At 35.5% G+C, this 13,978-nt stretch overlaps 1 protein-coding gene, 1 long non-coding RNA gene and 3 pseudogenes across 2 annotated transcripts; 2 read left to right on the top strand and 3 right to left on the bottom strand.

Annotated features, from left to right (window-relative positions):
• The first annotated feature begins 380 nt into the window (after positions 1-380).
• Positions 381-879, top strand: LOC120153962 (annotated as a pseudogene).
• Positions 880-1,742: 863 nt separating this feature from the next.
• Positions 1,743-2,129, top strand: LOC120153844. The gene is made up of 2 exons (XR_005518823.1): positions 1,743-1,849; positions 1,955-2,129. It is a non-coding gene; the product is annotated as an uncharacterized LOC120153844 (long non-coding RNA).
• Positions 2,130-2,513: 384 nt separating this feature from the next.
• Positions 2,514-3,365, bottom strand: LOC120153906 (transcription factor MYB73-like). The gene has a single exon (XM_039165770.1). It carries the CDS (start codon positions 3,259-3,261, stop codon positions 2,554-2,556), a length of 708 nt encoding a protein of 235 aa, XP_039021701.1. The 5' UTR covers positions 3,262-3,365; the 3' UTR covers positions 2,514-2,553.
• A 2,630-nt stretch (positions 3,366-5,995) lies between these two features.
• On the bottom strand, positions 5,996-7,411 carry LOC120153866 (annotated as a pseudogene).
• A 2,361-nt stretch (positions 7,412-9,772) lies between these two features.
• On the bottom strand, positions 9,773-13,920 carry LOC120153749 (annotated as a pseudogene).
• Between the last annotated feature and the right edge of the window lie 58 nt (positions 13,921-13,978).

The following is a 13,978-nucleotide window of genomic DNA, read 5'->3' as shown; positions in this document are numbered from 1 at the left end:
AAAATTATTCCAAATTTCTCATGGAGGGACTCCAAACTTCTATTGTAAAAGCTTGTTTCTTTCATTGAAATGAAAGTCTTATCCATTTACCTTATGAACCATAATTTCTCAACCAAACAACGCCCATAAATATTTATAATGGTGCCCCCACTTCCATCATACCTACATACAAAACAAATACTGTCTCTTGTCCTTTTTAAAATCCTCGATTGTTATTTCATTAAGATTGATGGAAATTTTCTTTGTGAAAATGGACCCAAGACTATTTCGTTCTTAACTAACCTAGAGGTAAACCATTTATTTTCTCTGTAGAAATGGAAATTTCTCGAGCTGAAGTTAAAGCCTTGAAAAAACAAAGAGTTGGGCAGAGTAATATATGAAGCAATGAGCCACGTTCCGCTTCTTCCTGTGCCGCCTGCAAGCTCTTGAAAAGGAGGTGCATTCCCAACTGTATTTTCGCACCCTATTTCCGATCAGATGAGCCGAAGAAATTCGCCAAAGTGCACAAAGTTTTCGGTGCTAGCAACGTGAGCAAGATCCTGATCGAAGTGCCCGAAGAGCAGCAGGAAGACACAGTGAATTCCCTAGCGTATGTGGCCGAAGTAAGGCTTGGGGACCCGGTCTATGGTTGCATTGGTGCCATAGCTGTGTTGCAAAGGAAGATGATCCAGCTTCAACATGATTTGGCCCTTGCTCGAGCATGCTTGGCTTGGTACACCTCCGCTATGGGAAGCACCGATGATGATCGTGTTATCACAAAGCCTTTCGATGGACTCTCGGCTGATTGCGAAGAATGCATTGACAGTTTTAGCCAGAATCTTTCATACGAATTGAATCAGGAATCACGTGTATGATTTTAGCCAAATTCCATATGTATAAGAGATTTCTCTCGTTGATTGGTAGCTTGATAGTGTTTAAACCTATTATCTATCTCCTTAGATAAAGTTTGAATAATATCAGGAATCAAAAGGGTTTTTGTGAAAAGGTGATGACAATGTAGGACAGAGTGGCGGCTTCAGTTCGGCTAACTGTGCCGCCCATAAAACATGGTGGTGGTGTTAACAAGCCTTTGGCTTAATTCTTACTCATTTCCTCAAAACTCATATGATAACCATTCCCACTGTCACCCTGTGGGCCGTGTCCCTGTCCTCTCTACCTTTGCTAATCATTCAAATGTATTGTAATGTCGAATGTGAAATTATATTTGAAATTTTTTTATACATCATTTAAAATATTATATTATTTTATTTAATGAAAATATAATATTATAGTGTTTTGTTGACAAAATATAAATTTGTTTGGGAATAAATCTTATCAAATCACCTTTATTTTTAACAGGTTAAATTTTTACGAATACAATTTGATATTCAAATTTTCTATAATTAAAAATATTATAATAAATTTTTTATTAAATTTAATTTGATGCCAAGTTCAAAGTTGGGAAGACAACGGATTGAGTTGGGCCGGGTTTTTGGTCAACCAGGTCTGACCCAAAATATATATAGCCTCCACTTGAAATCGACTCGATCCGAAAAATATATACCTTCCATCCGATTTTAATTTGATCCACATTTTTATAGTATAAATCTGATATAGTCTGACTTGGTCTTACATAAAATAAGGTCTTGATTTTGGGCTGAAATTTGGGTAGAATCCCTTCACCCAATATAATCTCAAAGCCCAATTTCTTCACTATGGAGGCATCTAGGGTTTTTACGATTTTGATATATACAGTCTTTACAAGATGGTGCTCATCTTCTCATTATCGCCGCGTACCCTCTAGAAGACACTAATCTCTGGGACTGCGAAACCGGACGAAAATTGAATTTTTTTCACCATGAGAGCTAAGGTAAGAAAGCTCCACATGTTTCTGATAATTTTGTTGATTTTTTATTGAGACGTCTGATGGGTTTTTCTCTATCTTTCTTTTGTTTATTATTTTTGGTAATTTCAGTGGAAGAAGAAGCGCATGAGGCGTTTGAAGAGGAAGAGAAGAAAGATGAGACAAAGATCTAAGTAGACTAATTTTCTTTAGACTTAGCGATCAGATCTCTCTTTGTCTTCAGATGACATACTTGTTTGATGGGTACTTTGTTTTGTTAAAGGATTTAAGTTCATTGTAATATTTTCATGGTTTTGTTCTGCATTTTGTGCCGAACCTTGGCTTCTTCATCACTTCGGCAATGTTATCGACTTTTTAGCTAAATACTTAACCCTTTCATCTTTATCTCTCTGATTGGTGTTTTCCCAACTACTTTAGCTAATCTGCCGAATATTTTATCATATGGTTATGGGTACGTAATGGATTTTGGAAAAGGTAAAAAAACAAACACCTGTGAGAATCAATCAAGTGCATATATTTATGTTTGCCCAAAGACAGATTGATACAGTAAAGCTCTTTTTCTGGGTTTTCAATATTTTTTTCTCTTATAAATTACATTCAAAATTTATATTTTTCTACTTTTCGACGCCAATTTTCTCCATTTTTTTCTAGAGCTACCCCAGTGCTTTAAGAAAAATGAAAACTCAAATGAGAAGGGAAAACTATTATGGTTAAGTGTTTGCATCAGCTATTAATGATTCAATGTAACTCTTAACCTCCTCTTTGATCAATCGTCGCATGATTGTCAACATGCAACTCTCGTCCATCTCCACCATTCTTTTCTCAGCACCTACGTACCAGTCCTCTCTCTTAACCACCGGTATTATTGCTGTTTCTTTCTCCTTATCCTCCCCTTTTTCCTCCATGTGTTCCGATGCGAAGCCGTCACTCGGTGGAGACAGCGTCAACTGCATATTGGGCACCACCAGTCCTGCACTCTCATGCTCAAGCGAAACCCTTTCCAAGCACTGCTTCTTGTTCCCTGAATTTGACTGGGACGCATCCCGGCTCGGTTTTGACTTGGACGATCCCGATGACCTCTCTGTTTCTCGTCTCCGGCATAAGGCAGAGTTCCAACGATTTTTTATAGCATTATCAGTACGTCCGGGCAATAGCCTAGCGATGGTGGCCCATTTATTCCCATGAATAGCGTGTGCTTTGATGATAACAGCATCCTCAGCAGGCTGAAAGGGATGGTGCTGCACGGCAGGGCTGACTTGGTTGTGCCACCGTAGGCGGCAAGACTTGCTTGATCTTCCAGGGATTCCGGCGCTTATAATGGACCAGTTCTTTGGGCCATGCTGTTCCACTAGCTTGATAAGGTTAGCGTCTTCTTTGGGGCTCCATGTATTCCTCACTCGACCACCACCATCGATCATCTCTAGACACCAATGGAAAAGAAACGAATTCAAAAACTCAAAACCAAAATCAAATTGATTTTGAAGTTAAAATGGAAATTGAAAGAGTGGTGGTGTGAGTCGTAGAGTCGCTCTGCTGCGTTTGTTTCTGCTTCTCTCTTATTACTTAAATAAATGAAAACATTTTTTAAAAACATTTTTTAATTGATTCAGTTCAGTTTGTTACTTGAGTAGGGTAGAGTTGGTATAGAAGTGGAAAGGTTGTTATAACTGCCTCTTTTTTCAAAATAAATAAAATCAAATAAATCAGCATTGAACCATGGTGGAAGTTACATTTCTTTTCATAAAAATAAATGTATATTTTTATTTGTTTTGTTCAATATTTTCTAGGATATGTTATGCATTTAGTACCTAGACTATTGATTTTGGTCTGTTTTAGTACCTAAATTTTTAATTTTTTTAAAACCATATCTAAAGTTATTTTTTGTTTCATTTTAGTTTCCCTATTCAAAATTTAACATGATGTTTTGAAAAAAATTGAAAGTTTAAGTACTAAAAATGACCTAAACTGATAGTTTAGATACTAATCGCATTAACATTTTAACGGTTGAATATTAAAATGAAACAAAAACTAAACGTAGGTATGATTTTGAAAAAATTGAAAGTTTAGGTATTCAAAAAGATAAAACTAATAGTTTAAGTACTAAATGTATAATTTACCCTATTTTTTATATGGGAGGTACGGGGGGAAGAGCAGATGTAACGGGCAGCAGTTAGAGAAATATTGAGCACTGAAACCGGAGGTTACGCTTTTTTTTTCTTTTTTCGTTTGAGTGGAGTTAAAAAATTTAACCGTAACTTAAGTTGTAGCTGTACTATTGTTGTAATGACTCCTAATTATTTGTCAATCACTTTAAATATTTTATGGATAACAAGATTACTTTAATCATTGAAATCATAAGTTTAAATACAAATAAAGGAGCAAAATATTGGGTATTGATGGAGGATACAGGGTATTATGGACATGTCGGGAAACAGAACATCCAAAGCCATTTTTATAATACCCTGTTATGGCAGATAATTTGGAAGAAAGCTTCATTCTTTAATTAGTTCATATATTGTTAAGTTAGAGAGAATGAGAATTTGAGAATATATATATATATATATATACGCGCACAGTTCCATATAGAGTAATTAATCTTTTTACAATTTACTTTCTTGTTCGAAGGTTTCATTTGCTGACGGTTGGCTTTGCCTGACATCTACAGCAGTCCAGAGCTTATCCTTCTTAGTTGTTTTGGAGGCATGTCTAAGCCTGTGCTACTTTCGGCGAACTAAGTTATAAACAACAGAAAATATATAAGTATATTCCTTATTATAGGAATTATAATATCATATGTATTGTTATATTTCCAATTAATTACCAGAAGCAGCCTTTTCAAATCTGTGTTCTTCTTGCGGTATTTCTGCACCTCTAATTCTAGCCACTCCACGTAAGCCTAATGTGGAAAAAAAATTAGATTTTAAACCGGGGGTTATGCAAACAATAATCTCATTAAGCTTTTATCAGTGGGATTAATGCAACTAATGAGAAGCTGGTGGCCTCAAAGTTACCTTCTTTTGTGCAAATGCACGAGCAGCTGCCTCTCTGTTTTTGATTTTATGTAATTCCTTCTTTTCATAAGCTTCCGGAGTACCCTTCTGAATCCTCTTTCTCGTTTTCCACTTCTTGATCGCTTGTTGTTCGTTTTTTGGTTTACGTTTAACGTGCATTGGTTCACCATGAGCGGCAGCCACTACGGTGGTACAGTCATGGCTGCCGCTAGAACCGCAACCTTCTTTTCCGATGACCGAATGCATTCCTTGGTCTTTTTCCTCGTCTAGGATCGATTGCAGTTCGTCAAAATCGATGATTTCGTTGAGGTTCGTGAGACTGTAGTCCATGTGGGTTGAGGGAAAGAAGACATTTTCGAAAGCATCGGCGTCTTGTAAAAGTACTTCAATGTCAAACTGTTGGGTGCTTTCTCCACAAAGCTGATCTTCAGTTTTCTTCATGGTGTTCAATTATTGGTCGGAGAAGCTTGATTTTAGAGCAGAAGTAAACAAGACAAAGCTTTGTTCTCTTTTTGGTTGTCTTTAAAATTTGAAGATTATTTAAGTGTTGACTCACAAGGCGAGGAAACCAGAAGCAATACCTTCACGGTTTTTGCATGAACTGTACGATGAGAACTTTTGCTTGAATAACACAAATGGAATAAAATAAAATAAGAATACACAAGGCATGCCCCTATGCCACCTATTATTTAATTTATATATTTAAACTTGTGATAATTACTTAAAATTAAGTAGACACTTTAAACTGATTCAAAAATTAATGTGCAACTTTAAACTAATTTTAATTATTTAAAATTGAGTAGAAGCTTTAAACTGATTCAAAAAATATTGTGTATCATTTGAAATTGAAAAAATAATATTTTTTTAATGAAAAGGATACAAATGTTAATGGTAAAATATATATTTTAGGTTCTTTCAATTCCAAAATTATACAAATTGATCCTCTTAAAAATAAGATCAATCCAATTATGATTAATAGAAGCAGTAATAGAATGACATATGATCATCTTGAAATGAAATAGAATAAAATAGATTTTTTAGGTTCTTTCAATTCCAAAATTATGCAAATGGAACACAAATTAATGTTAATGTTAAAGAAACATGATCATCTTGAAATGAAATAAAATAGAGCAGTAATAGAACGATCAAGAAACCCAATAACAACTGTTTTCTACGTCAGTGTGAGTCTAATGCAATCCTATATCACTAGGAAGAATGACATATAACTGGTCAGATTGCGGCTTTTAGATCATCGTAAAATCTCTGCTCGGAAAATCTACTAGCTCTTGGCCTTGCTGCTGTAGTTATCTTTAGTCTTTCAGGCTCGGGCATCTTTACGATTTTCAAGATTGCATCTGCATACTCTTCTATATTTTCAGCAAGAAATCCTGTTTGTTGTCCATCTTCATCTAAAACAATGTCCACTCTGGGGCCAGCAGAATTATGAGCTGAAAAGGGGAGCGAGCAAAATTAGAATATAAAAACAATTTATAAACAGAAAAGTACTTACAATAGGAAAATAAGAAAAAAATCAGTTTCCATGAGCGCCACCAATTGGTATGGCTCCTGCAGCCATGTACTCTACATCACTAATGACAAAATGCTCGTCTATCATCGAGTGGATTCCGGCAACAGCACCCCCCAAAAGTCTTACCAAGCCCCTGCATAGGGTATGAAATCAATGAAGCTAAGGGTTCAAATGCATATAAGCTCCTAGGATATCCTAACATCACAATGCACGAGCAATCAGAAACATAGCAATTATGCAAATGGAGATGGTCGGTTCTCTGCTGATTATAAATTTTTGGATGATTTTCATTTAGAGGGAAAACCAACCAAACTTTATGTAATTGTCGATGTAGCTAAATTGGCAGTTCCTCCTACCAATACATCACATTTTTATGGAATTCCACATTGTCCTGAATGTTCAATTGCACTGCTCTGTCTTTCAGATTCTGAAGTCTTCCCTCATCTGATTGATTCCGGCAACTACCAACAAACTGCAGCTTAGGTCTTGGAAAGTCGGCATCTATTTTTTTTATGGCGACAGAGAAGGCCTCGAGTTGAAGACCATGTGCCTGTGTCAAAAGAATTGAACTGTAAAGAGTTGCTAGACCTAATCAAGGTCCAAAACTGAGACAACATAGTTGTTGGACATTTAGTTTGAAGATATTTTAAGTATGTGCACCTTCTCTGGACAATATTGTGCAACAGATAATTTTTGGAGTTTCCACCGGTCTTTCTAAAGGTAGTGCCTGTTTCAGATGTAAATTGATATGAGACCACAGATAAAAGGCACAAAAAAGATAGAAACTTACAAAATGAAGTCAGGATTGTGATGAATGATGAGAAACAGAACCTGAAGTCCTGAAGTATCACAAGGTGGATAAACCCGCTTAATACGCTTAGGAATTTCCCAAAGCTTCTCGATGTGAGATTGAGTCCATGAAGAGTTAACCATTACAAGATGTGCACAAGAGCCCACCATTCCATACATCCTGCTAAAAACTGTATAATAGTTAATTTTGCACCGGAATAACCATGTGCTGCCAAGGAAGGATACTATCAGGATCCAGATGACAAGATCAGAAGCCAGATATAACTCTAAGACCCAAGCAAGCAATTAGGCTGCTCTATTAATGAACTACGTTATCATGATTTATGCACATCAAGTTTCCACCAAAGTATAAAAATAATGATAGTTTTAGTTGTCAACCATGAAAATAAATCAAGCAGTGGTATAATAAAACGTTAAAAGTTATTGAACAGGAACAATCACTAGAAGAAAACCCTATATAGTTGTAGACAATCAATTCAAATATGGCAGGTAAGTAGTAGTTTAAGAATGTATTCTTAACAAATACAGATTAATGCACCAAATTCGTGCAAAATGTTAAAAGCTTTTCGATATGCAAATCATACTCAAAACAAAAAGAAAACTAATATGAAAGAAGAGAATATGATTAAACTAGCAATGCAACCAAACAATTCAATCTAGCTATCTAAAGCATACAAATTCGTATCACTAAATAATACTGGGAAGATGATCAAGCGAAAGCAAACCTTCTAGCGATTAAGGCATCATTATTGTAGATAGAGCTTCGTTGACGAACTCGGGAAATCATGTCTAGACTGACAGTAGTATAATGAGTATAACAGATAACTTTGCACCCAAATAAACGTGCAATTGGGTAAGTAAAAGCGTATCCACTCGTATCAAAATAGTACAAAGGTGTAAACTTGGTTAAGGCTTCCCAATATAAAATAAACTGATCCCAAGCTTTGACCAATCATTGTGAAATGTGGGTATGTTGTTTCTTCAATCCATTTTCTCTTATTCAAATGCACCACCTGAAAACAATACGAAAACTTCAAATTAAACCTAAAGAAAATAAGGGTTTTTTGTTCTTTTCTCTTTATGCAATTAAAAATGGAATTACTTTAGGGGGATAAAGGAGGTGAACGCCAAAGCGAAGATGGTGCCATTTCTACTCTTGGTTTCCCTTTCTCCCATCGTGTTGAGGCCTTTGTGTTCTCTGGTGACATTTGACTTTGCTGGTATCTCTCGGTACATATCGAAATTCTTATCAATCACTTTCAATTTATTCATTTTCATTATACTTTAACCTCTAATGGTAACTCTTCTTTAACTTCGTTAATTTATGCTAGTCCCACTCCCTCTAAAAGAAAATATCTTTGGTCCTGTCTTCATGCTCTTGCTTCCTCTATCCATTCCCCTTGGCTCCTCATATTCGACTTTAATGCCACCCTCACCACCTTGCATCGCAAGGGTTGTGTGTCTTCTTCCAAACCTAGTCATGACTTTCAGAACCTTATCTTCAATCACGATCTTCGTGATATGGGTTTCCAAGGTCCTTACTTCATGTGATCTCGTGGCTCCTCATTCATTAAACTGGACATATACATCTGTAAGACTGTAACTCTGACTGGGATGAGTCCTTTTTCGCTATCTTTTTTTGAGAACTGCCTAAAGTTCCAACTAAAAAATGAAATGATTTTTCATTATCTCAATTGAAGTAATGAGCCTCCCAATAAGCTGTGGTTCTTCACCTCCTCCATATGTGCTCTGATCATAGGCCAATCCTCCTCTGTGTCAGTAACATCCAATATGTTACAAACGACCAATATATAATCAAGTTTATTTCTAAAAGATCTGCTCATTCCATATTATTATTATTAAGCTCCCTTTGCTCACCTTAGAATTCAGAAAGCAAATCAAATCATGCGATTAACGAAACTGAAGTTTGAGTTTAACAACTTAGAGCTCTGGATATCCTAAATACTTTGAATCAACATCTAAGTAAAATGTGGAGCAGAAAGTAGAATATGTCATTGCGTGGCATGAAAAGAAACCCAGAAAACAGATTTGTTGCAGTTTCTTAGACTTGAAAGAACAATAGAACGTGTAAAGTTCAAGACATACCAGTTCTGACTAACTCGTGCTGGAGATGATATTGATGACGGCTGGGAAAAATTCACAGTACTAAATAAAAATAACAGAAATAACAAATCGCCAAATTAAGCTGCTTACTGACGATGTGGCAGACTGCAACAAACTTGAGCAAATCTCACCTGGGATTGAAAGTAACCCAATGCTAGAGAACTCAGAATGCAGTTATGAGGTTGGAAAAGGTCCAAACTCCAAAGGAAAAAAGGGAGTGGAGGCTCAATTTTTGTCCGGAAAATAAAAATTAAAAACAGTCAGAAACAGTATTGTACCTTTGGACTTGGGCAATTAGTCCTGCCCTTTGAATAGCTCTATTACAACTTAGTAAAGACGAGGCAAATCTGGAGATAAAAGGAAAACTGATCAACAAGATGTGAATTAATAAGCACACAAAAGCTAAATCCATCCACCACCCAAAACAGCCATTAGGACAAAAGTGCAACCAACTATCAACTCAGATTCCGAAATTCGAAAACTGGAGTGCATTCACTACCGCTGAACACGATAATGTAAGTTATAGTAATAAAAAGTATTAATCTACATAAATCCTATGCATTTTATGTCACTGCATCTCATTCATGTACCTAAAGGACCAAAGTAGTTGGTTTGCAATTCAAGGAAAGATTTTACAGTACCAAAAGAATTTGCATTCATTTTAGCTGTTGCTTTAAAACATCTGTGAATAAAACAATTGGGTTAGCCCCTCCCTCCTTCAGCTGCTACTGCCTCGCCTTTTTGTGCACGATGGACATTTGTAAAACTTAATCAGTTCAGCCTTGGCTGATGTTATCTTCACACACTTTCCATGGTACCATCGTTCACAATTGTCACAACCTATCCAAAACTCATCAGAATTGTAGCCTCCCCCACAGCTGCCACAAAATGTATCACCCTGCTCTTCTTCATTCTCCTCATAATTTTCATCAGCTAACTTAGGGTTGTGTCTTGGCTGTCCATCAATTGACCTCTGAAGCAAAAAGATAAAATCATAAATACAAAACTAATCAAGTGAAAGAAGAAATGGTGATACAAAGTTCCACATTAACAGTTCAAATTGCTTTCATTATCCTCATGAATGGGGAGGTCATCACAAATTCACCTTTGTGCTGTTTCGCGATTTGCTTCCACTCTCCACTGTGGGCTTGTCTTTGATAGGCTTCCTTCCAGTTACAACTTCAAAGACAGTTGGAAGATCATTTATCATGCTAAATAAGCACTTCCTGTTGAGTAAAAAACACAAAACTCCTTACTTATATAGTCCGGCCACAAAATGTTTCAAAAAATAGAGAGAGAGAGCTTTGACATCACAGGTACCAACAATGTGGTAGCTGGTGCTGGCCTGCTGGGTCCCTTGTGAATTGTGATCTTACCAACGAAACAACTTTTCTAATTAATATTAAAAAAAAAACATTGGAAAGGCACATCAACTTCTAGTCTACAATCAGAAACAGGTAGACAAGAAAGCAACCTTCCAGCCTCCAGGTAAAAAATGCATGCTTGTAAAATATGTATGCATGACAAGGTTGTCCGGCACAAGTAGAACAAGGAGTTACCAATTTGAGACTCTCGATTAGTTAATTTCAAAGATCAAAAGTGCTGGTTGAACCTGACCTTTTATCTACTTTAGCAGATATATCATTTCATGTGATATATAAGGAGCGTCAATGACTGAAAGAGTTGTTATAAGTCTCTTCCATCAATATCATATTTTTTCCAGGCTAATATGTTATCGCTGAAACCTCAAAATATAACTTTAGCCAAAAAGAACAACAGAACGAGACCTAGGACAACAGGAAGAACCAAAAAAAGAGGAGGGAAGAAGAAGGAAAAAACCAGGTAGAGATAATTTGAGATATTAATCAAAATTTACGAGGGAAAGGGTGGGAGAGCTAGTGACTTCCATTAAGCTGTTGCCTTGGCTGCTAGAATGGGGAGAAAAAGAAGAGGGAGGAGAGAGGGCACCAGGGAAAGGATGCCACAAGAGGCCTTCATTGAATCCAGGTTGTAGTTAAGAAAATGTACTTACAATAGGTATCACCCAATTAAAAGATTAGAATATCTATCCTACCACACACTCTAATAAGGAACAGTGATGATTAGCAAATAACATCAACTAAGTGCTAAGCATCTTAACTAAATTAGAATAAGAATCATCGCATGTGGCACTTATTAAAACAGGGATCGCATGTGGCACTTATTAAAACAGGGTGTCTTTCTCAGGTTATTTAGGAAGGAGTACCCTCAGAGTAGTCTCCCAGATTGAGGATAAAAGAGCCCGAAAAGGAGGAGACAGTGGTCTTAAAGGGTTATTGAGTTAAGAATAGAAGGTAAAATTACTATATTTCCATCTTACAGTCCATAAAAAATGTGGATGACTAGAATCTAGATTAAACAGAACTCATAATAAGGTACGAGTAAGGACTTTAGCATTGCTTTGGGGGTGAACTTTTTGAAAATGTACAGGTTACTGCCTTGGTGGCTAGAACAGAGACCCCACCTAGATTGCATGCATCCAAAGGTTTGCCAAAACCTATAAAGTGAAATAAGGATTCCTAGTCTGATATTAACATCACTTTGTAGTGTCTTAAAGTGCAATTTAATGTTCCATTGCTGAAAATTAAATGCAGGAAGGGAACCTCCTTAAATGACCATAAACTTCTCATTTCCAAACGCTTGACCATCATTCACCAACCTCCACCCAAATAAAATTTCTTCTAGAGTGTTTCACACTTTCACTCTCACCTCAAGTTCAAATCAACAATGCACTCTCCCTCAATCCTAACAGAACACTATAGACACCCTGATTCCTATACAAGCTAAAGTTCCGTGAATATCAGCAACCCAAAAGACAATGTTCATGGCTTAGCGAGATTAAAATGTACCAGGGTTTTATAAACTCAAAATATTAAGCAAACAGTATGGAATCAACAGTTTAATAATTTAAAGCCTACGAAATGAAGTCTGTAAGGAAAGGTAATTGGGGAGAAGAAATCGTGCAGAAACCACATATTCATGGATTCATAGCCAATAACAAACAATATTCTTCATCATTGTAGCAGTTCCACATTTATTAGTCTAGCTCAAAGACAAAATGATTAGAAGAAACATAAAACAATGACCTGGATAGAATAAATTCTACCCTATATCATCATCACAACTCCAATGGTTATCTTGCCTAATTTCAGCCCAACACAACTTCCTTTAATGTCAAATCATACTCTTATACATCTATGACTAAAATAAATCATTGTATGGTGCAACTAACAAGAGAAGAAAACTCAGAACATAAACACAATATCTGTGCAAAAGTAATAATGAACATTCCAATTCCAGGAGAGGAAAGATAGATCATAGATGCCAGAACAATGTACCTCTCATTGCGATTAAGTCGAGCCCCAAAGTAGAAAGGCACCGAGAGCAACAAACAATCACTATGCACAGCAACCAACAATCACTATGCACAGCAACCAATGAAACCCAGTCTTTACGGTTCATTCCACCTCTTGCAAAATTAATACCCAAGGCTGGCTCAGGGAGCTCCGGCGGAACTTCTTCTGCTGGAAAAGCTACCTCCCAAGCCTCATTTGGGTGTCCATAAAAACACAAATTCTCCTTATCTAAGAAGCAAAAAAAAAAAAAATGCTTCAATATAATAAATTTAACGGCTATTATCTGAAATTAATGGCTTTTGTTTCTAGAAAATATAAATTATTTTTTATTTTTATTTTCTTAAAATAGAAAATGTGTTTGGTTGTAAAATTATAAAATAATTTATGAAAATTGAAAACAATTATAAGTGAAAATATAAAAAAATGTTTTCAATCTTTTCATTAAAATTGTTTTATAAATATCTAAAATTTTAAATTAACTTGCATAAATTCAAAGTCTTTTAACAATAACTTTTTGATTTAATGGTACGTGAAACTACGGATGGGCATAGGTCGGGTTTAGGTCAACCCGATCTTATCCAAAAATTTTACATTATTCACTCGATCTGATCTGAAAAATATATACCCTCCACCAGACTCGAATCCGACTTTATTTTTGAGATAAAATATGAACCCGATCCGACCCAAAATAATAAAAATATTATTTTTATTAAATAAAAATAGTGATTTAATTAAAAATAATATATAGAGGGTATTATTATAATTATTCCTAAATATGTAAGGTAAAATTATATTTTTTGGATCGGGTCAGATATTTTCACCCTAAACCCAAATCTGACCCAACCCGAACATCACCTTTAAAAATCTGACCCGATCAGACCCGAATCCAATTTTTTTTTAAAATTAACCCGATCGAGTTGGATTCGGGTCTCATGCCCATCCCTATGTGAAACCCTCAAACATTTGAAAAAAATTAATATGTTCCCTTAATTTTTTTACACTCAATTTGATTATTAAATTAAAATTTTTAATAATTTTTTTTATTTTTATATTTAATACATTAAATATCTTACTAATTGTTTATATTTTATATTTTAAATATAAATATTTTTTATTTTTTCTAAATTTTATTAAGTCTTTAAAGAATTAATTACACTCTCAAACTTAACCAAAAAATCAATTAAGCTAATCTACCACATTATCGTCCATCATGTATTACCATAACAGTATCGTGAACTTTCATATTAATATTGTTAATTGTCATATA

The sequence above is a fragment of the Hibiscus syriacus genome, unplaced genomic scaffold (genome assembly GCF_006381635.1).
Source record: "Hibiscus syriacus cultivar Baekdansim isolate YM2019G1 unplaced genomic scaffold, ASM638163v2 tig00111105_pilon, whole genome shotgun sequence".
NCBI lineage: Eukaryota > Viridiplantae > Streptophyta > Magnoliopsida > Malvales > Malvaceae > Hibiscus > Hibiscus syriacus.
The sequence above is the reverse complement of the archived record's forward strand: the minus strand, read 5'-3'. Positions and strand labels throughout refer to the sequence as shown.